This window comes from Mchenga conophoros, linkage group LG6 (genome assembly GCF_057382185.1).
Source record: "Mchenga conophoros isolate Kocher_MC1m ecotype Shallow Benthic linkage group LG6, M_conophoros_male_GT1.1, whole genome shotgun sequence".
Lineage (NCBI taxonomy): Eukaryota > Metazoa > Chordata > Actinopteri > Cichliformes > Cichlidae > Mchenga > Mchenga conophoros.
Genome location: NC_140531.1, coordinates 16,399,781 through 16,422,679, shown reverse-complemented (window position 1 = coordinate 16,422,679; position 22,899 = coordinate 16,399,781). Strand labels below are relative to the sequence as shown.

Genomic DNA, 22,899 nt, shown 5'->3' with positions numbered 1-22,899 from the left:
CTGCCGTGCGGGAGTGTATATGTTATGTCACGCTAGGGATGCGTCCATTAGTTGGTGCGTCTCGGAAACGTTGCTAATAATTAAATGGATTTCACCGGACGAAGAGAGAATCTGTGAAGCTCTTTCTGGCGTATATGAAGAACAACGACGGGCAACAACATCTCTGTCCGTTTCTGGCTCTGAACGGTGACACCACCGTTTCTTATCTTGGAACGTAAGCTAGCTACCTTAGCAAGTGCAGTCCTAACAAAATGACCAAAAGCCATCACTTAACATGATACGTTTTGGTACAGCTACGTTGATGCTAATGTGCGGTGGCACAGAAGTTATTCAGACCTTAAGTTATCCACATAAATGACCGAATTTGCAGCTTTTAAGTGTATTTCAGCTGTCGTTACGCGAGATATTTGTGAGACCGAACTTTTACCTATACATTTAAAGTTAGCTGCACTGCGAGCAGCTGCTACGGCGAGCCTGGGAGCTGGTTAGTACTAGCCAGCTCCATCGGCAAGCTTGACAACTTTAGCCACTCGCTAGCAACACTAGTTTTCTCATTCTTTTGTAGACCAGCGTAAACGTTAAACACCGGGTTAGCTGGTACGGGTTAGTCGGGGTTGCCATGGCGATTGCGGGACGGAACTAGGTCACAAGTGTTGTGCTAGTGAAGTTTAGCAAATATGATGTGTACGCTGATACTAGGGTTTGTGTTTATAGCCAACACCAGCTGCTGCAATACTCGTCGCTGGACTTCTTGTTGGTAATATTATAAATTCTCCTGCGGAGTACAGGAATGAAGCTCGCGCTAGAAGCCGCCGCGCGCTGGGGGGAGTATGTCATAGCTTAGCTTTCCCCGGGAATCCGAGCGGGCCACATACAATAACCAAACGGTAGCTAGCGCTCAGAGACAGGGTACCGAAACAGACGGCACGTTTATGTGATCAGCGCAGAGGTACTGATGCTTTCGAGCTTTAAAATAAAGCCGCTAATTAAACTCTGTTGGTAAGAACTGATGCATATTTAGCTTTACCGTTAACTGTGACTGTCCATCATGTGAAGCGTTGATGAAGTTTTATTCAGAGCCTGTTTAATCAACCGTACGTTGTTATTAATAGCTAAATACGATTAGCCAAGTGACCTTAGTCATAAAGTTAAATTATGAACAAGGTCAAGTTCGTTTTAATGAGATGCGTAATGCCCTGTCTGTCATTGAAGAAATTGATTTAATTCAGTCCGTGGTTCAGTGTGGTGTCTTTCTGTTGTGGATTCCAGCAAGCTTTTAAGAAGCGTTTGCTTAACCACACGGGGTGTCATTTTGATATAGTTGTGTGTTACTTTTTTTGCTTACTTATTTTGAGTGCTTTTTCTGTGCTGACCAGTATGACAATTTTTGTGAATTTCAGCAAGCTGTAGGAGGGTAGCATGGCAACTGGAGGTACACCTTTTGATGACAGTGCAGAAGAGCTGCACAACTGGACTGTAAGCAATTGCAGTCTTGAAGATAGGCTGAACAACATGGTAAGGGCTGGCCCAATGCTGAATGTCAGAATGGTAGAAGCCCCATAATTTCATTGTACATGTACAATGACAATAAAGGACTTTTCTCTTTTTGAAGTACAGCTCATTATCTTTTTTTTCTACCAAGTGATATAAACGCTATGGTAACTCCCATTTATAGCCGTCTATCCTACTTTCTTTTGTATGCTATTTACACTGTGTATTTTAGTTTAGTTTTGATAGTATTATGTAATTAATTGTCAATCAATTTCCCTACGGGATTAATAAAGCTTCTCTCATTCTGATTCTGATCAGTTTCATGTCCATTTTGGAACTATGTTAAACTGCACTCTCCTTTAAAATAAATACATTTCATTGATTTTACCTTGAATAATAATTAACCTCAAATGTTGTTTTTTGTGTGTGCTTTCCTAAGGATTGGGGTGTACAGCAGAAGAAAGCCAACCGATCATCAGAGAAAAACAAGAAAAAGCTGTCAGCTGCGGTGGTGGAAAGCCGCCTCACTAATGATATTTCGCCAGAGTCCACTCCTGGGGCAGGTCGCAGGAGAGCACGCACTCCTCATTCCTTCCCCCATATGAAGTACACGACCCAAATGTCTGTACCGGACCAGGCTGAACTAGACAAACTCCGGCAGAGGATCAATTTTACAGACCTGGATGAGGTAAAATGCTTTGCTTTTTGTTAATGGGTATTACTGTGATAGATTACTAAAAAGTGGCTTGCATGACTTACTGTTAGTGATATGACACCTATGTCCCGTCTCAGGTGGTGGTGTTGTATAAAAATGTTGACTGGCTTCATTTGTTGCTTTTGATTTCTGTTCAAAGAGCTGTTGTGCAGTAACACAATACAGAATTTATAATCTGACAGTGTTTCCTGTGACTGGATGAATATGGCTGCTGTCTTTTAGGAAAAACAATTACAGGAATGCACATGCATGCCACAGGAATCGAGTAAGGCTTACAAGTCATACTGGCTCATGAGAGCAGGTTGCAGACATATCATTGGTATAAATTTCAACTGGGAAATGACACAAAAAAATGTTATAGCTTGGCTACCAGAGTCAGGGACAGTTTATTTTTCAGCTTCGGGTGTCCCAGCCTTCGCATTTCTTTGTTTCACTTAAAAAATTTGGTTGCTTTTGTTGCCGGTTGGGAACAAAAATATTCAGTAGTCAGATTCATTAAAACATCAGGTTTATTAACTAATTTATATGGTAATGATCTCAGAAGTCCCAGTATCTGTCAGGCTACACTTATCATACCGTCAAACTAAAAAGTTAGTGATTAAATCTGCTGTGGCACTTCAGCAGTCGCTGCGGGAAGTGATAGCAGAATATTTTTCATAGTTTGATACAGAGTTGTTTGACTGACCTTGTTCTGTTGCACCAGTGTGGGTGGCAGAATGACAGAGCGGCACACAAGCGTGGGAGATGAATTTGGGGATTGTAAATGGAGAAAGCAAAAGAGAAGATTGTTAATATATAACTATTTGTTTGGCTCTTCATTAGTGGAGAAAGCTAGAAGTTGAGGAGAGTGTTTAAAAAAAAAAAAAAAAAGGCAGTTAGATAAATATATAAATAAAATTACATACCTTTACAATATTCATTTATCCTTTGTCAGATGTTTGCTTTAAAGAAACAAAATTCTGAACATTTACTTCACTTGCAGTTTGTGAAATAAAAAAATAAAAAATACCCAAAACTTTGAGTGGTGATTTGTCTGATTTGTGATGACTTTTCTTACTCAGAGGAGCATCGGCAGTGACTCCCAGGGGCGCGTCACAGCTGCCAACAACCAGCGCCAGTTAGCTGTCGAGAACAAGAAGCCCTATAACTTCCTACCTCTGCATGTAAACACTAACAAAAGCAAGGAGCTGCTCCCCCCCTCCTCCTCTGCCCCGGCTACTCCAGTGATCACCAAGGAAACTAAGAAGCAGAGCCAAGGACTCAGAGACACATTAACTCCTGTCGTTCCTACGAAGGAACCTCCGAGGCTCGGTCATGGCAGCACAGACAGATTGCCCTCGTCGCACAGGGAACATGGCAGAGGAGAGCCGAGAATAGACAGCAGCCAGGTAATGTTTTGTTGTTACTAATTTGATCTGTTGTTTGATGTCCGCTTGATGTCTTGGAGTTTTGATGATTGAGTGGAGAGCAGTTTGCAGACATATCAATCCATTAAGTAGATAGGAATTTTAATGATTGAAAACTCTGACCAGCCTATGGTGCTATAAGGAAAATAAGACTTTTTAAAGCAGTTAGAGGAGATCTATTTGGGAACTTGAATCTTTAACAGTGTGTTAAACATGTTTGCACATCATTGAAACCTTGTATTGATCAAAACAGGACAAAAATGACATGTGAAGTATTGAAACTGCTAACTTGCTTGTTATTTTTAAATGCAACACTATGTTTGAAGTGGATGCAACCAATATCATTTGAATAATTCATAAGTTGGAAAAACTTCAGCAAAAAAAACTTTGGAACATCTAAAAATAAGTTAATATCAGTTTGCAGTGGCTGAGTGGATGCTTAGTTGCTATGAATGCCTACTTTAAAAGTTTAAGAATGTTACTCAATGTAAAATTGCAAAAAAGGGGTTATATTGTTATCTGTGGTATATAATATTAACATTCAGATGCTGCAAAGAAATGTTTGCAAGCAAGGAACAAGGCCTAAAACCAGCTACACGTGGTGAATAGCAATTATAGTTAGTTTATGGGGCAGGTACAAGACCTCCAGCAAAGACAGAGTGTGGACTGTTGAAGTGTTGCAGGTAAATGGCACTTACCAAAAACACACACATTTATGTTTATAGTTAATTTGACTGAGATGCAATGAAAATTTTTGATCTTTTCTTGATATTTATATTTTATGCAAGTGAAATAACCTATCCATACATATATGTGTCGTCGTCCGTGTGTTACTGCACTCAACTCTGAGAAACGAGAACTAGGATGAAAGTGAGGGAGAGCCAGTGCAGCTGAAACGAGGCTGTATTTAGGGCACTTTATAAATATGCCACCCTCTGTGCCCAGTGTTTCCGCCCAACCCCCTTTCTTGCCCTTGTTTAGCCCAGTCTGAGCCTTCCTTACAGATGCTTGCTCACCTATCCTACAGTCTTTCTCAGTCTACTCTTTATTTTCAATCTGAAACCCACACCCTTACACCACCCTCCTCTTTTTCTTTGGTCTCAGGTGGTGAGCAAATTGGTACAGATCCGCGAGTATATCAGTAAGGCCAGCTCCATGCGGGATGACCTGGTGGAAAAAAATGACGTGCCGGCCAACGTGGAGCGTCTTTCTCATCTCATCGACCACCTCAAGGAGCAGGAGAAGTCCTATTTACGGTTCCTGCAGAAAATGCTGGTAAATTTGATATTTGTTTCTCCAGCTCCACCCGAATATCTTTTAGAATCTGCTTCATGCTTTTAACATCATTTGGAAATTATTATTTTTATTTATTTATTTATTTATTTTCTTTTACAAATTTGGCTTCTTCATAACTACAGTAGTTTGTTGTCTTTGGGCTATTCCACACGCTATTTAATAAATAGTTTAATCATATTTTAAGCTATAATATGCTATAAAAACTGTAACTACCATTTTTTATTGTTCTGTGATTTTTTTTTATTATTATTAATTTTTTGTGTAGTTTTATTTAATATTTTCTCTGAGAAATTAAAATTTCTAGAAAGATACATTTTAGTCTTAAGCCTTGTAGTCTACCAATTAATTATCATCACCATCTATTGCAGTCGAGAGGGAGTATATAGGCATGCCAGTTCTTGATTTTATCCTTTTTTACAATCACTGATTGTTCTCTCTGCTGCTTTTATAGGCACAGGAGAATGAGGAAGATGATGTGGGGACGCTGGACTCTGCAGTTGGCTCAGGTTCAGTGGCAGAGAGCACTTCTCTTAACACAGAAGTTCGATCTTCAGATGCTTCAAATGCAACAGTATGTACAGCTGTTATATACATATGTGCAGTACGTACACACTCTGTTTTGTCTTTGAGTTCTGTGATGAGAAAATGGAAACTAAACATTTTGTCCCTCCTCTGGCTTTTATCTTGTCTTATTTATTTCTTCTAACCTTCTTGTTCAGTAGCAGTACAGTATTGTTAACATGGCTTTTGGTAAAATAATGCTGACTGTCTGTGGGTTTGCATTGTTAGGGAGGAAGGCCAGAAGCCATGCGTGCTGACCAGAAAGAAGAATTGGAGAATCTGCGTAAGCAGCACGAGTTGCTGAAGAAGATGCTGGAGCAGCAGGAGCAGCTCAGGGCCCTGCAGGGCCGACAGGAAGCTCTAATGGCCATGCAGTACAGTGCAGAGCAGGCACTCGCTGTGATTGAAGACACTGGTGAGATATACAGTAAAAAGTGACAGGCATAATCACTGTGTACAGACTATTAGTGTGTAGGGTTAGAATGATCATTCACATCACATCGTTGTGTAAATTGGTCTTAGAGGAAAAATTTAAAACGATTTGTCTCACAAACGGTCGGTTATGCATTCCTGACATCTTAGATGGAATATTCTCAGGAAATATTTATTCAGCAGAGCTAATGTATTTACAAACATTAATCAGTATTCTCTGGTAAAGGTGTTAAGAGTTGAAATTTATATTCAGTGACTGACACAAATAAATCTGTTTTTTTTTTTTTCTTTTTTTTTTTTCTCTTAATTTCTTTGTTGTTATTAGTTGTCACAGAAACCACAGGCAGCGTTTCTGGTCTGAGCATCACCTCAGAACTCAATGATGAGTTAAACGATTTGATCCAGCGGTTCCACAACCAGCTTCATGACTCTCAGGTATGGTAGAAACTGTAAATTTACTCTCTCATGTCCATAAATCATATAATTTTATCCCCTCTGTTTGAGCCATCAGTCTACAGACTTTAGATTTACATTAGATTCATATCAGTTCCATCAGAGCCAGTCATGTCAGACTATTTGTTTAGTACGGTCTGGGAGTAAATCTGTAATGCTGGTGTGAATGGCGTTAGTCTGCCACTCATTTGACAACCCATGTCAAATCTTGAAAAATCCTCCCTGTAGACTAAAGCGGTGCCAGATAACCGGCGTCAGGCAGAGAGTCTTTCCCTCTCCAGAGAGGTGTGCTGGTCTAGGACTCCGCAGCCTGTTGGCCCCCCTCAACACAGGCCGCTCCTCCACTCTGCCTCTGGCCCACACACTGGTCTAGACACTGGAGCAACAGCTGCCAGCGCCAAACTCACCAAACTCCAGGAACTTCAAGACAAAAAGCAGACCATGGACAAGATCCTGCAGGAGCTGCATTCACTCAGAGACCAGACACTCAATAATAACTCACGTATGAGTATTTTTAAGGCATTCTTTTCAACCATTACATGGCTTTTATTCTTCTAAAGTTGTTGATGAATTGCGTGTGGATTCACTTAGGTCGCGGCTTGTCAGCACAGTACAGTCTGAGTATGGGGGGATCTTCAGAGTTTCCATCCACTCTGACCTCTGGGGCCTCAGCCTCAACTTCCTTTCATCCTTCAATTACACAACAGCAGGACAGCTCCAACTCAGCAGATAAGCTCAGGTGCGTACGCAAACAAAGACACAGCTTGAATAGGCAGGTCAAATATCAACAGCAGGTTGCTGTACAGGGAGTGGGGATATAGTATAACATTGACGTCACAAAACCTTCCACACGGCCTCCTGTTGACAAGTTTCATCCTTTTCTAAAGTGCTCTTGAACAAGACACTAGACCTCCTCGTTTATGGCAGTCTTTATTTTCTTTTTTCTATACTTTAGCCTTTGAAAAGGAAGAGAAATGTGAAAATATTTTCCTGGCCTGTCACTTAATTTTTAATGATTAAACCTAGCATATACTCACATTTCATTCACTTCCTGCAGGAAGCTGAAGGAGGTCCACAAGCGCTTGAATGAACTGCGAGAGTTGGTCCAGTACTACGAGCAGACTTCTGATATGATGGTAGACGCAGTAAATGAAAACGTGAAAGATGACGATGATGAGGAGGAGGACGAGGAAGATGAGACGGAGGATGGCTCGATGTTTGAGGCCATGTTTGACTCGGAGCAGGAGAACCGCCAGCCTGTAACTAACATCAGGTGGGTAACTTAATGAATAAAATGTTTTTTGAATTTCTTAATCTTTGTTAACAAGTTCAGTATCTTTTGTTAAAATGGTTATTATTGTCACTGGTTCCAAGTTGCAATATGATAGCATTAGTAATTAGGTGATTGTGTGTAAGTAATTCTACACCGCAACGGTCACTGCACCTTATCTGTTTAGGAACCCACAGCGCGGTGGGAACTGGGCAGACCTGAACAGCCTGACCAACGGGCGCAGCCCCAGGAGTGGCGCCACAAACAACCGGGACGGCAGGCTCAACACTGAATGTGAGATCAACAACCGGTCAGCAGCAAACCTTCGAAGCCTCAACATCCCCTCAGCTATAGGTACACACTGCACAGACTGACACACACTTGATGGTGTTAGTGTTATTTTATAAATAAGAATATGTGAGTTGAATAACAGAGTTAGTCATAATAGGCTTATATAAGCTTATACTGCACTTAATTTTTTAATTTTAGTTTCAGTCCAAGACGGTGTAGTTGGAGTACGGCACCTGAATTACATAACAGATTGAGCTAGCCAGTAGGGAAAATATGACATGGGAAGGACTTGCGGGGCTATCTACCATTTGGGGTTTAAACTTTCAAAATAAAAGCAACAAGGTTGACTGCTGCTAAACTGCTGTAGAAAAAATTGTAAAAATTGCTCACCAACCATTCTCTCAGACTGTAGTACAGTCTGAGAGTAAGTTTGTAATGCTGGTGTGAAAGTCTGCCGCTTGTTTGACAACCCATGTCAAATCCTTCCTGTAGACTAAAGCGGTGCCAGATAACCGGCGTCAGGCTGCAGAAAAATTTGTAAAAATTAGGCACCAAGCATTCGTGAGAGTCTTTAACCCTCTCAGGCTAAAATTAAACTTTTTGTTGCTAATGCACAACCAAGTCCTGCAGTGGTACTTCTGAGTAAAAAAAAAACAACTCATAAAATATGTATGTGGGGTAATCAGGTTGTTAGTTTTTAACTGTTGCAAATCAGCAACGCCTGCCTCGAGAGGGTTAAAATACCTGGTGGCATGTCCAAATAAAATCCTATGTATGAGAAACTCATTATATGTGTTGTCTTCTGCTGTGTTTTGACCATTGTATAAAATAATGTTAACCTTCATTTTTTATTTCTTTGACTTGAACAGCCACTTAAAGTCAAAGTCAGACCAATGTTTTGTCTTGTTTTTCTGTGATCTGTAAGTGATACTCCTGTAACTTTGCTTTGATTTAGACTGCCAGTACAACAGAGACATCCCCTATAATTTGTTGAAGGATGAAGATGGTCTTGATAATGAGCGAGGGGCGCAGGCTGTGGCTCCAGACAGCGAGGCATCGGAGTCTAGTCGGAGGAGCAGCCTTGGGAATGAAGCTGGTTTTGGTCAGAAGGTCCATCGACAGACTGCGAAGCAAAAACTGTGGCAGCTGCAGGAGCTGGTGGCCATGGTTCAAGTGAGAAAGATGAGAGAACAATGCTCAAAGTTCTGTGGTCATGAGTTGGGTGTAGCTTAACAAAGTAAAAAGATTTTTTTAAAATCCAAACTACCTGTAAACAGCAAAGACACTCCAGATTAAACTGTCATTAAATAAACCCAGCAACAACCACTGTAAACCATCATGAGGCTCTGATTCTGTAAATGTGTGTAAAATTAATCATTTTATCCCACTACTGAGGAATCTGTTGCTTACATGCACTTTATTGGTACTTATGGGACTTATGTTTAGGTTCACTATTGAAATACGAAGCGACTTAACAGATTACAGAGTGTTCCAAGCTTTAAATGCTAACCCTACCAGCTGTAGCTGAACCACTGATACTGTGCCAAAGCTTTTAGGTGGAATTCAGTAAGAGTACTTAGACATGAGTAGACATGTAGAAATGTTTTGGATTTTTGGAGACAAATTCAACAACCATTACTTTTACTTATGTTTTAAATAAACATAAGACATTAGTTTGTTGGAATATGAGAAAACAAAAATGAAAAAACAAACACACCTGCAACTGCAAGAAAAATAGGAAAAGACTCTTAAAGACGCTTAAAGCAGTCAGTTGAACTGTTCCCTTAGATCATAAACGACTGACTATTTTAGTGAAGAAGCACTGACCCAATCTGTGTGTATCCAGAGTGATGACACAGATGGAACAACAGCTAATGAGGATGAAGCTTTACGCCAGCAGCCAAATAACACCAGGGCTTCTGTGCCGGGGACATTAGGAGCAGGATCAAAACAGAGTCCCAGAGAAATTACCCTCTCCAGCAAAGCCAGGTACAGAACTGTAAAAATATTCTTTTTGAAAACCCTTTATTTGACTTTGAAGTTGCATCACATCAGTCCCACCCTATTCTTCTGACAGAGAAAAGCTGTATGAGGAGAAGCTACGTCAGCAGAAGCAGGAGCTGAAGATGCTTCATGAAGAGCGTCAGAAGCTCATTGAAATCCAAGGCAAGATCCAGGACTTGCAGTGGGCTTGCCCTGACCTTCAGGTACTTGACTCATATTAATACACATACATGCAGCTATATGTAGGACTGGTGGCAAAGGGAACAGTCTCAGTGTATAAAAACTGACATGTTAATGCTTTAAGAATGTAGTAAGTAATGCTTTTTATTTCTGATTCTTAGTACTTGAAATTGAATTTTGTGGATTCAGTTCATGTCCACCTGTGTTGTTGTTTACACACAAGTGACTGGAGGCAGCTCAGTTATGGCAAAGCCAACCAATGGCACAAACAAACTTGAAATTTCTAAAAATAACTCACTAAGAAAAATGTACATAACATAAGGTTAGTAGATAAAGTTTGTAACATTAAAACATTGATCTCTTGTTTATACTCATACTTCAGAAGTCTTTTTTTTTTTTTTTTTTTTTGCTTTGTTATATGACAAATTGAATTTTAATCCAGTGTAACTGTAACCACAGATTTTATTCCAACACAGTTGGCCATGTCATGTTGCCATTGTGCTTAGAAGTCAGGTGTTACGAGCTGTTTTCAGATGTAAACAGTATTTCTGCTGGTTTTCCTTCCAGTCATCTGTGTCCAGCACGGTGAGTCAGCAGGGTTTGCTGAGGAAGGTTCCACTTGCAGTTTCCACTCCTGCAACCGCCCCGGCTCCTCCATCGTCTGGAGCCAAAACAAACTCAGCCGTACTCAAAGCCACAGCCCCAGAAGCAGCTACTTCTTCAGTCACTGACAATGAGGTGACAGACTCCACCATAGACGACAAAACACCTGCTAGCTAACTATTTAAACCAACTCTTGTGATATATCAAACACACTTTACACTTTGAGAATAATCCACATCCACTGATCGTTTCTGTTCTTGCTTTGAAATGGCAGCTTTGGTCAGAAATGCGTCGCCATCAAATTTTGCGCGAAGAACTGAGACAGCGAAGAAAGCACTTAGAGTCATTGATGGCTGAACACCAGAGGCGTAGTGGTCTTGGAGACTCTGCCTGCCAGATTGAAGATCAAGAGGGCATCGCTACACCCTCACAGCCTGTCAGCAGGGATGAAAGGTAGGAGAGATTCTGTTCTAGGGGTCTGTCTCATGAGATAATAATTTTTTTGAAGATGAATAGCAGCGAAAGTGTGTAACGCATGCTCTCTTTTTCGGATGCAGAGCATTTCCTCTGCTAGGTTGTCATTTGTCATTGTTTCACAAACGTTTTGAACCATTGTTCATGATTTGTTATTAGAACAATGGCCACCTGGGGTTCCTCTCCATGCCACCTGGATGATGACGATGATGACGACGATGATGATGATGAGGAGGAGGAATATCGCTCTGAGATGGGCGCAGAGGAAGAAGAAGAGCAGGAAGAATGTACAGATAGCACCTCTGATGATGACATTCATCTCTACTCACCAAGCAGGAACCTGTGCTCCTACAGTAACAGGAAGAATCAAGGAAGGTCAGACAAAGTGGCAAAGGAAGGATTTATGTCACTGTGTAGTGATCAATAATTTACATGCTTTTTTTTTTTTTTGTGTCTGCAGCAATCTGAAGCCTCCGGCAGCCTTTTCCAGTGACAGTGGTGGGCTTCTTCATAACAAGACTAAGGCCAAGCAGCAGTCAAGAAGTTTGAACCAGTCTGGAAGCCAGCAGGGGGGCACACGGCGACAAGAAAACCTGCGCTGGGCCTCGGAGCTCTCCTTCACAGAGGGCTCGTATCACTGGCAGGAACAGGTCAGCCAGCTACAGAGACAGTTGGACTACAGCACCAGCATGTGTCAGACACTCCTGCAGGACCAGCAGGTTAGTGCACTCGGCACATACATGCACAGATGCTGAAATGCTCTTTGGTTGAAGTTTGTGTCCAGTGTTTGGATTAAAACCGCTGTCAACAAGTGAAAAGCATTCTTTTTGTGTCTCACCTGTTTCCACAGACACTATCATACATGCTACAAACTCTGCTGACAGGTCAGTACAGCATGTTGCCCAACAACCTGTCATCACCACAGGTTCAGCTCATCATGCACCAGTTACACCAGTGCTACACCCAGCTGGCCTGGCAACAGAACAATATCCAGAGGTGATAACAGCAACTTCAATATGTATTTTTCACTTTATGTCTATGAAGTACAGAAACTACATGATGTCACTTTTCTTTCAGACTAAAGCAGGTCCTCAATGACCTTCTTCATCAGCAGCAGCCTATGCCTTCCTCTTCATCAGCAGGTTGGCAAACCCAGAAGCAGGGATCATCCCAGGAATCCAGCTCCGGCCCTCCAGCCTCTCCTGGTTTCTTCCTCCCCTTCTCCTCTACCCTGCATCCTTCAGCCAACAACATGACATCCCCGTTTCCTCCCAGTATGATATGAAAATTTATCAGCTTTTGAGTTTAATTCTCTAAATAATTTTTGAATTTTTGTGTAATAGAAACGACAGAGAGGGCAAATATTTTTGAGTCTGAAAAGAGAGGAAGTTTGCAAGCAAGCAAGGAAGCAATTTATTTATATAGCACTTTCAGAACAACTCCCAGCTGAACACAAAGTGCTGTACACTTGACATGCCAGAAATGATACACTTAACAAGTAAAAAATAAATAAATAAAAATAAGATGATAATTAAAATGACATTTAAAATAATAAAATTAGCACAAATAGCAAAAAAATTAAATAGTATAAAATGATAATTAGAATTACATTTAAAACAATAAAATCAGGGTCATACTGTGTCATATGCCAAGGAGGAAAAATGGGTTTCAAGACTTGTTTTTAAAGTGGACAGTGAAGGGGCCAAGTTTGCATAAGGATTTTCACTTTTTAACCAGAATTATTGATTATGATGTACTATAAAAGCCAAATTTTACACTTGGCCAGAAATCCTATTTTCCACTCTAAAATTAAAAGTATAACCTCCAGTGACTGCTCTGGCATAAACACTATTGAAAAAATGTTATTATTGGTGTGAATTACACATTTTCAATCGGTGCATTTGATTTAGAAATGGCTAATATATTCAAAGGGGACCTTCAGTAGGTGTGAAATGTAAAAAAATCTCACTGTCTGACTTAATTGCCTAATTGCCATCTTAATCTAAGTTGTTTTTTTTTTCTTTCTGTCTGAAGGCTTTAATTTATATCCCCTGTTCCCTGGTTCCATGAGTGACTTTCCTCAAGGTGCAGTAGGTCAGGCTACTCCTGAACATCAGAAGCAGAAGTCAGATCCCAACACTTCAATCAAAACAGAATACTTGAGTTTCCCTCCACCGCTGCAGCGTTCTCCTCTTAACACTTCTACAGAGAGAGGGTATGTCAATCAATGTTGCCTGAAAACTCATTTGTGTTTCTTTATGGAACATTATTATCAATACCTTCTTTTTTTCCCTGCCTTAGGGCGGCAGGTTGGCTTAACACCTCCTACTCAAACAATATCACTCGCCATCAACTGTCTAACGCTGAGGCCCGAGAGTCTCCCTCCTCCTCTCCCATTTTTGCCAACCACCAATCAAGACATCGTGACTTTGACAAGGGGTCGCAGGAAAGCTTAAGCAGCATGCCCGAGCCGGTCGATCCCACCACCATAACAAAGACTTTTAAAACCGGGCGCAAGGCCTCCGCACAAGCCAACCTGGCCTCCCGAAGCAAGACTCCCAAAAGCCGCCGCAGGTGGAGCAAAGGGCAGGGCAAGAACAGTGAAGGTATTAAAAGTGGAATGCTGCACCCTGCTGAGAGGCCAATTGAATATTTTATGCAGGAAGCTCCTTTTAAAAGCTGTTGAATTCAGTTCCATTGTATTGTGAGTTTATCTTCAGGGGCATTTTTCTGAATTTCCTTACCTAAGTGTCAAATTATTGATATGAGAAACATTATCAGTATGTGTCTTTTCATTTGTTGGTGGCTCCCTCAGGTCATGAGAGCGACAGTGTTGGCAGCACTGCAGACTCTGTCCAGGAGAGGGCAGACACGTGCCACCAGAAGGAGCACAATCAGAGTCTTTTAGACAAACTTACTCAAGAAAAGCTGGACAGCAAGGCTAAGCTTGGGAGCAAACGGAACGACCTCTCCTCTGGTATGGCTGAAGCTGCTTGTAGTAAAATCAATGCACCCTCCTTTTCCTCTGTTATTTCTGTGTGTGTGTGTGTGTGTGTTTTCTTTTATTTATGATCCACATTATTTTATTGTAGAATGTTTATTCTTTCTCTTTCATAATAACACCCTGTCTTTTTATTTTAATATATATGTAATTGACTTGGCACATTCTTCATGACCACAGATTTCATTTTAATTTTGGGTTAATTTCCTTTTTTTTTTTTTTTTTTTTTTTTTGTCAATTTTAATTTATCTTACTCACAGCCTATGCTTGGAGAACACCCTTCCTCTCTAACAGAATTGCATGCACTGAAGCACCAGGTAAAGTCACCATGCAGATCTTAGCATTACTTAACTATCCCATGCATGGGCTTTTTTGTTTTCTTCTCCTTTTTGGCTTAACTAAACATGTGTGCAGGATAAATCTTTAGCTGTGAAAATAGTCAGTAGTTTTTTGTATGGTATTTTCTGTTGTTTGTGGCAGTTTGCAAATATCTGTCTGTAATGGTGTCACATCTTTAAATTTCAGATGCAAGCAGTGACTTCTCACTGTTTGAAACGCTGAGGGAGACCATTTACTCTGAAGTAGCTACTTTGATATCCCAGAATGAGTCCCGGCCACACTTTCTCATTGAGCTCTTCCACGAATTGCAGCTGCTCAACACGGACTACTTGCGCCAGAGGGCACTGTATTCCCTACAGGTAGGCTCAAAATTTTCACAACATGTTCAACTGCTGTTTAAATCCAATGTCCTGGGTTCACATAATAAGATTTTTGGGTGATTTTTATTTTTTTTATTTTTTATTTTTTTCCCATCTGGCTGGAAAGAGGATTCGGTGTGAGAATGTGGCACTGAACATCTGTAAATACAGTCTGTCAAGTATTAAAGATAACTTTGATCACTGACTTGATTTTTACAATCGTCTGAAAATATCTGGGAACACCTCTTTGAAAGAGGTTTGAAAGTATCTCTGCTTTTTGTTGAGACTAGAGCTACAGCTGACGATGGCTACAGATCATCCATCCATCCATCTGCTTCCGCTTATCCTTTTCAGGGTCGCGGGGGGCACTGGAGCCTATCCCAGCTGTCATAGGGCGAGAGGCAGGGTACACCCTGGACAGGTCGCCAGTCTGTCGCAGGGCTAACACACAGGGACAGACAACCATTCGCACTCACATTCACTCGCACATTCACACCTAGTGACAATTTGGATTATCCAATTAACCTATCCCCACAACCTGCATGTCTTTGGACGGTGGGAGGAAGCCGGAGTACCTGGAGGGAACCCACGCAGACACGGGGAGAACATACAAACTCCACACAGAAAGACCCCGGCCTGATGTTGGAATTGAACTCAGGACCTTCTTGCTGTGCGGCAACAGTGCTAACCACCGTGCCAGCGTGCTGCCTGGCTACAGATCATTTAAAAAACAAAAAACAAAAAAACTAATTTTGAAAAAACATGGCTACAGATCATATTTTTCAAAATTATTTTTTTTTATTTTTTCTTTATTTTTTTAAATTTTAATCATGTGATTTTGGCTTCTGATGATTATGAAACTGAAATAATGGAAATAAAACTTTTTTTTCACTGTAATAATTCATGTATAGTGAGTCTAGGCTGTCAGTCTGTGGTTGACCTTAGCTGTCAGCATGTGTCCAAGTCTATTTACTCTAGAGGAGGCTGTAAAACTTGTTGTGAAAGGAGTCTGATATGAGTTGATGAGCCAGTGAAGCTCACTTCTGTCAGATAAGTGATACTGAGGCGATTTGTTGAGGAGATCCTGAACTTTTCTGTAAGTAAGCATTGCTGTTTTGATGCAGTAAGCCTGTGTTAGCTGCTGGTAGCCAGGGTTAGTGAAATTTTCTTTGAAGAGGAACTAACATTGTTTGACTTTGTGGCCAGTCTCTAGCCACATGCATAAAAGGAAGTTAAGTTCAAGAGTTGCATGAAGTTGGTTAAATGTATCCTGTCAATTGAGCAAGATTACAGTATTAACTCAAATAAAGGTGAGGGGTGAATATTTTTTATTTTTACTGGAATTTGGGCTGTCTTCCTCTCTTTTTCCTGACTGCTGTCTAGTTCAGCGCTGTAGCTCTTTGCCATGGCAGGTACAGTGACATATGCACACAAAACAGTAGCAATGGTGGACAAGATAAAGAAATCATGCCGGGTGGGATGTTAACTTAGGGTTGTGTGTGTGTGTGTGTGTGTGTGTGTGTGTGTGTGTGTGTGTGTGTGTGTGTGTGTGTTTGTTAGTGCTTCAGTTTTTGTTTTTGCTGATGGGCTTCCTTATTCATGGACTCTCTCTAGCTTGTGTCTTTGGATGCACTGTAATGTTTATATGTCTGTGACATGACATGGGCAGATAGAGACACTGAAACACTTGATCTAACAGTTATGATACCCTCTCTGTGTGTTTCTTACAGGACATAGTAAGCAGGCATCTAGCCGAGAGGAGTGCAACCGAAGACCAGATGCCCTGTCTTGGTCCTGCAGTTTGGGCTGCCGGCTCTCAGTCTGAGCTCACACCCAGCGAGAGCCTGACTACCAGTGATGCAGTAAGAGAAACATTATTGCTTCCCAGCATGGCATTCTCACACTTTTTTTTTCTTCCTCCTTTCTCTTGCTTCCATGTCGCTTTGGTCCTTCTGAAGCCTTTCATCCCTCATTGTCATCCTTCCCCTTCGCTTTCTTTCTTACATTTCATTATACCTTTCTTTAATTTCTCTCTCGGCCTCATCTCCTTTCATCCCACCTCGTCTTGTCTCCTTTCATCATTCCATGTCCCTCTTTATTTTCTGACTTTAATTTTCCCTCCCCGATCTTCATTGTCTTTGAGTTTAACTTGACGGCACGCGTCAGAAGTATTTTTTTCAAAAAAGGAAAAAGAGAAAGGAAAAAAATGACCCTGTTCTGCCTGTGCGTCTGTTGCCAGATCAGACATGTGGTCTTTGTTCTTCTCCAGGGTCCCCAGAGTTGTACTAATTGGGAGCCAAGGCTTTTGTCTGTCTAAATAATGGCTTCGTTCAGGAGTGATGGATGAAATGTCTAATTTTCCATGCTAAAAAAATGGCGACCACAGCGTATGTGCCTCAAATCTGAATTATTTTTTCAGGAGGTGGTGGAGAAAAATCTGAGGATCACGCAAGACACAATGAAGAAGAGGGATGATGCAGAATCTGTGGACAACGACAGCACCATGTCAACCTCCTCCAACCTGGAACCTTTTGCTAATGATGACCTGGGTATATATAAATGTATTTGGGGAAAATTTCTTTTTTTAAAGTTCCACTTGGAGGTATTCATCTGAAACGTTTTTCCTTCTGCCTTGAACTACAAATCTGGTACCTCCTCTTGCTTTTTTTCCCCGCTGGGCTTGTTAGTGCTGGTTTTGGTAAACCAATCAGTTTACACGTCAGGATCAATAAGTAAACAACAGGACTTTTTGGCAATGTAAAACTTTGACTTGTTGGCCTGCTATCATAACTTGAGAGCAAGGCTGCCATACATTGTTTGATCCCATGGTGTAAACCTGTTTACAGATACAAAACAATCTATTATTCAGTTCTTTTTCTCTTGCTTCACTGATTGTAAAATGTTTGGTGTGTCCCCCCCCCCCTTTTTTTCCTCCTTTCCCTCTCCTTTCTGTGCGGCTCTGACAGGCAACACGGTGATTCATTTAGATAAAGCTCTGGCAAGGATTAGGGAATATGAGCGCATGAAGCTTAAAGCTGAGTTTAACCCCTGCAGCGCCAGCACTGCAGGTGCAGGCACTTCTGACGTCTCAAATGCTGAACGTCCTTCTGCTAACCCTGCTGAGCACCTCGAAGGTACCTAATCACAAGACCCTGCATGTGTACAACGAAGGCCTGTGGCTGGCTGATTGTGGTCTTTCTTATGGCTGTTTATTATAAATAGATGGCGTTTTGAATTAATATATATATTTCTCTGTGATCAGGAGCTGCAGGAGGCGAAGTGCACTGCCCTCAGATCGACACCCAGCAGTTGGATCGTCAGATCAAAGCCATCATGACAGAAGTCATTCCCTTCCTTAAGGTAGGATAAACCACAGACAGTGAATAGAGTTTGCTAATATTCAAGTGACGTGAATTTTCTGTGCTTAACAGAAGCAAAACACATTGTGGTTTATTAGTAATTGCTTATTAAACTTTCAACTAAATGTGTATTGAACAAATTAGCCTTTAAGTGGCACCTATTAACCTTTTCAATATTTTCTGTCCTATATACTTTTGAAATGTCAGATGATTATGTTAAACTCTTCCCAGTTTTCAAAAATGTACATGGTTGCAAGAAAGAAGCTCTAAACCCTCAGTTTCAGATTTTCTTGTTTTTCCAGTCTTTAATAAGGTGTGTCTTTCAGGTGTATAGCATTGAGCACAGAGGCTGAACTGAGGGTTTGCACCAAATATAAGAGAAACAGGGATTAATTTCAAATGACTCATGCGAAGTCCAAGAATAAAATGTGGAGTTGGAAATGAGAATGATAGCTGTCCACACACTGCTCTAATGTGCGTTCGGTTGTCAGTAAAGTTCGCGCTTCTGAGCAGTTACTGAAGACTAAAATGACTCGTCACTGTCCGTCTTTCTTCTCACAGGAGAACATGGACGAGGTGTGCTCCGTCCAGCTCTTGACTTCTGTCCGGCGCATGGTCCTCACTCTCACCCAGCAAAACGACGAGAGCAAAGAGTTTGTCCGTTTTTTCCACAGACAGCTGGGAGGCATACTGCAGGTAGGACCGATGCCAGCCTTACTCTAAATTTGCCTCAACAAGCGCAGTTGGATCACATGAAAAGTTGCCTGTCTGACGGTTCACTCTTTGTTTTTCTTCCAGGACTCTCTCAGTAAATTTGTCGGCCGTACTCTGAAGGATTGCGGGGAGGACCTGCTCGTGGAGATTTCAGAGATCCTCTTCAATGAACTGGCCTTCTTCAGGCTCATGCAGGATTTGGACAACAGCAGCGGCACCGCTTTGGCAGCCAAACACAAACATAAGAACAGGGCTGAGCAGCATAGTAAAGCCAAACACAGTCAGAAGGTTACATCTTTTGTTTTCTTTCTCCAAGCATTTGTAATGCAATGTTAGCTTGAATGGTCCTAATTTTAATGCTGTGTTTATTTATTCCTCCGTATTAGAATAATACAGCCGGTGGCGGCAATAAATCTCTTTCTCCAGCATACACAGATGAAGACAAGGTAGGTAATCTTCACACCGATGACTGTTTTATTGGGTGAAACTGTCAGTAATTAATCTTTGTAACGACAATGTCTCTCACTGTCTTCCAGGACCAAGATGAGGCTGAGCAGGGAGGTGCCTCTGCTTCCCAGGAGCTTTACCTGCAGACGCAGATGAAGAACAGTAGGAGCAGTGAGGCTTCGGAGGCTGAAGAGGATAATGAGGATGAAGAAGGTGGACGGGAAGTGCCTCTGTCAATCAGTGAGTGAAAAGTGGAGTAAGAAAAGGCGGTTCTTGTGAATAACTTTAGGTCCTCAGGCTAAAAATGTTCAGTGAACAGAATTCAGCCCTTTGCTTTAATTTGCAAACAGCAAATTATGTTACTTGTCAGGCAGGTTGTTTCTGAGGTGATAAGAGTCTAAATATTTAAAAATGCAAACAAAAAAAACATTCAAATTATGATCCTGTGATTTGAAATCGTTGATAACCACTCTGATAGGAACTTTACATTAAAGGTTTCTTTCAGCCTCACTTTCTTGCTCTTTACTCGGTTTTGTAGTATTTATGACACAAAATTGGCAACTTTTTCTCGTGATGTCTGATCACGCCTCAGTTTTGACTTAATAACTGCAGCCCTCGAACTGTGACGGCCTGAGTTATCCCCGCATGACCCAACGATGCTCCGAAAATCTTCTTGTCGTGTTAAGAAAGTTCCGCTTTCTTCTCCTTCTTTTCTTCCACCCCACAGGTGGAGTTTGAGGTCAGGTAACTGACCACGAGAGTCAGCACTTCTTGGTCTTCTTTGATCTTCAAGTAGTAGTTTACCTTTTAGGTGTATGTGTACTCATTATCATGCAGTGTGGTACAAACCAGAGGGGGAGCACATCTCTGGAAAATTGAGTGTCTCTGCTCGCTGGCTGAAGTGGAGTCGTTTCAGTGCAGCTGTCTAATTCTGATGCCGTGTTTTCTGCAATTACAAAGCTGCTCAATAAACACCATTATTCTAAAAAACTTTAATCGCAGCCACGTCTCTAACAGGTAAACAGAGGCTGCATGTTAAATGAGCTGCTGTTTAGTAGATCTGAAAGGCTGCTTCAGTAAAAGGTATACAAGTTGAAAGATATCTGACCCTGAGTACAGAATAATAAAAGGTATCTGCAGTGTGATTGGTGCCCTTGAAATGGTGCAAATATTTCAATTACTCTTTATCTGTAATCATAATTTATTGCGTTTAAATGTTTTTGAATCTTCAAATGTTCTTACAGTTTTAAACACAAAGGTCATTATCTTTTTTTCTTTTTAAAGGTTTTTTTTAAGCACATACTTTTGGGATTTTACGCCTTTATTCAAGAACAAACAGTAAAAACGACCTGGAAAATGGCCAACCAGCTGGGAATCAAAACAGAGAATCGCTGCTCACTTAAACCTGCACCCCGACCACTTTGCCGTTTCATTTTCACTTTTTTTTTGCTTTTCAGGTCTCTCCAAAGCAGAGACGCAGGCGCTGACTAACTATGGCAGTGGGGAGGATGAGAACGAAGAGGAGGAAATCGAGGAGTTTGAAGCAGGACCTGTAGACATCCAAACATCCTTACAGGCTTCTGCAGACGGACAGGCGGAGCAGGAGAGCACAGCCACGGTCAGCCATGGAGATGTGTGCAACAGCTGTAGCTTACATTATTAAGCAGCTTCTTCTTAGTCTGACTGTGTAATTGTGTTGTACTCCAGGGTACAGCAGCCAGCGAAGCCGAAGAGATAAGAACTGAACAGAGGAGCTCGGAGAATGACGACGGTGAGGCCTTTTCTACGTATTCAGCAGCGGAATTCGATCCCGGCCAGTGCGCGATAGTAAACTTGTCAGGAATATTTTGGGGCTCTCTTTGCACACTCACAAACTTTGTCTTGCAGAAATCGTGAGGTCAGTTGAGACTGTGGATTCTGGAGTGGAGGAGCATGAGAGGGTGGAGTGCCAGAGCCCCGAGGAGGAGAGCAAAGCTGGGGCTTCTGCTGTTGCCTCAGAGAGGGAGTCCACCATGTACCAAGGTCAGGATGTCACCAAGGAGGCAACGACCACAAGCAGCCCAGACACAGACTCGCCCGTCATGATCAGCGTGGATGCAAGTCCAAATATGACCTATATGTGACTTTTTTCCCCTTCCTGTTGTAGAAATAATGTCAAACCTTAATTTGCTGCTTTTTTTTTTTTTTTTCTGGGTCTATGCTCAGGAGGTGGGATCTGGTAACGCGAGCCAAAAGTCTGATGAGGACGACTTTGTTAAGGTGGACGACTTACCGCTACAGCTCACAGTCATGTGTGAGGTGCGTAAAGACTAACAGTAAAAAAACAAAACAAAAACGCTCAGTTAAAATGCAAACTGCAAGCATTTTAAAAGCCGAGGCATGACCCCCACCCCCGTGGCAAAAGGTGTCTGATTGTACAATGTGTCTGTGTGCTGTAAACATCAGGAGGAGCTGCAGAAGAGGATCGTGGAGGAGCAGCAGAATAACAACCTGTCGGTAGAGATCCTCAACGGGAACACTGAATTGCTGACTGGGCTGGTGGGAAACGCGCAGGCACTGAAGGAACCAGGTATGGATTACAGTCTCTGTCAGTCAAGATCGCAGTTTTGTTTGTGCGGATGTCACACATTTCGCCAAAAGCAAAGCCGCCGTCTCTCGGCAGACATCCACAGACCCGAGCAGCTTTTAAGTCGATACATAAACAAACTGTGAAGCTTTTTTTTGTGACAGCAAATTGTACCCTTTTTTTTTTGCTCTTTTATTTTTCAGAAACCGCTGCTGCCCAGGATGCTTAAAGAATTATACAGATGTTTTGTTTGTTTGTTTTTTAGCAACACTATACTTTAAAACCCTAAAACCTGTTCTGGTTGTAGGATTGTTAACTCTTAATCTGATAGTTTAAAGTTGCAAATCATTTGCGACTCTCTAACAAACACATGTGCAACAGATAATACTAAGACTTGTACTCCTATACAACAACACTTTTGGGTTAATTTTATCCCTGAATATTTAATGTGATTTATGGATAATCTGGAGCGGAGAATTTTCTTCTATGCTCTGGATCACAACAGTTAATCCTCTGCTTGAATCACTATAGTGCTGATGCTCCTGTTCAGATCCGCCTTAGATTTTTTTTTTTCTCCCATGGTTCTGGGATCAGTTCGATATCAGTTGTGATGTTTTGGTTTTTTTTGTTTGTTTTGGTTTTTTTAATGTTTTATTTGTCTTGCTCTGGCCTTACTGTTACTGTACATCTCACCTTTTCTGAAGTTGGTTCCTATTTACAAAGAGATGACAGCTGACTTCAGCTAAATGTTTCTTTAGCTTGAACACACCTTTAAGCTCCAACTCAGCTTCTGTCCCTTCACACTCCTCTTTATATACTGTTTCAGTTAATGGTTAGTCTTTCCATGTATTTAAAATGTTGGCTACAGTAATGAGTTTTAATTAATAAAATGCTGGAACTTTCAAACATGGTTTTGTCATGTGGTTACTACATATATC

General features: G+C 41.4%; 1 protein-coding gene across 7 annotated transcripts; it reads left to right on the top strand.

Annotated features, from left to right (window-relative positions):
• Positions 1 to 30: 30 nt before the first annotated feature.
• Positions 31 to 22,867, top strand: pcm1 (pericentriolar material 1). 7 transcript variants are annotated; one of them, XM_085276446.1, is made up of 40 exons: positions 32 to 214; positions 1,401 to 1,515; positions 1,931 to 2,179; positions 3,268 to 3,594; positions 4,717 to 4,887; positions 5,360 to 5,479; positions 5,698 to 5,884; positions 6,227 to 6,336; positions 6,583 to 6,856; positions 6,946 to 7,093; positions 7,412 to 7,627; positions 7,812 to 7,978; positions 8,871 to 9,088; positions 9,762 to 9,904; positions 9,993 to 10,122; positions 10,667 to 10,837; positions 10,977 to 11,155; positions 11,336 to 11,551; positions 11,637 to 11,895; positions 12,027 to 12,172; positions 12,254 to 12,450; positions 13,211 to 13,391; positions 13,478 to 13,782; positions 13,992 to 14,153; positions 14,438 to 14,494; positions 14,703 to 14,875; positions 16,606 to 16,737; positions 17,295 to 17,424; positions 17,842 to 18,009; positions 18,138 to 18,235; positions 18,796 to 18,930; positions 19,033 to 19,236; positions 19,335 to 19,394; positions 19,485 to 19,635; positions 20,853 to 21,013; positions 21,103 to 21,166; positions 21,283 to 21,491; positions 21,601 to 21,693; positions 21,841 to 21,964; positions 22,165 to 22,867. In XM_085276446.1, exons 2-40 carry the CDS (start codon positions 1,420 to 1,422, stop codon positions 22,188 to 22,190), a joined length of 6,357 nt encoding a protein of 2,118 aa, XP_085132572.1. In that variant the 5' UTR covers positions 32 to 214; positions 1,401 to 1,419; the 3' UTR covers positions 22,191 to 22,867. The 7 variants fall into 7 exon arrangements, with proteins under 7 accessions (XP_085132578.1, XP_085132572.1, XP_085132577.1 ...); XM_085276448.1 differs by having other exon boundaries at positions 34 to 186; XM_085276447.1 differs by lacking the exon at positions 32 to 214 and adding an exon at positions 600 to 757.
• The last annotated feature ends 32 nt before the right edge of the window (positions 22,868 to 22,899 follow it).

Coding starts and splice junctions, on each gene's coding strand:
- pcm1 (XM_085276446.1), top strand. CDS start 1,420: ATGGCAACTGGAGGTACACCTTTTGATGACAGTGCAGAAGAGCTGCAC. Junction 1,516..1,930: donor AAGATAGGCTGAACAACATG/GTAAGGGCTGGC, acceptor TGCTTTCCTAAG/GATTGGGGTGTACAGCAGAA. Junction 6,337..6,582: donor ACCAGCTTCATGACTCTCAG/GTATGGTAGAAA, acceptor TCCTCCCTGTAG/ACTAAAGCGGTGCCAGATAA.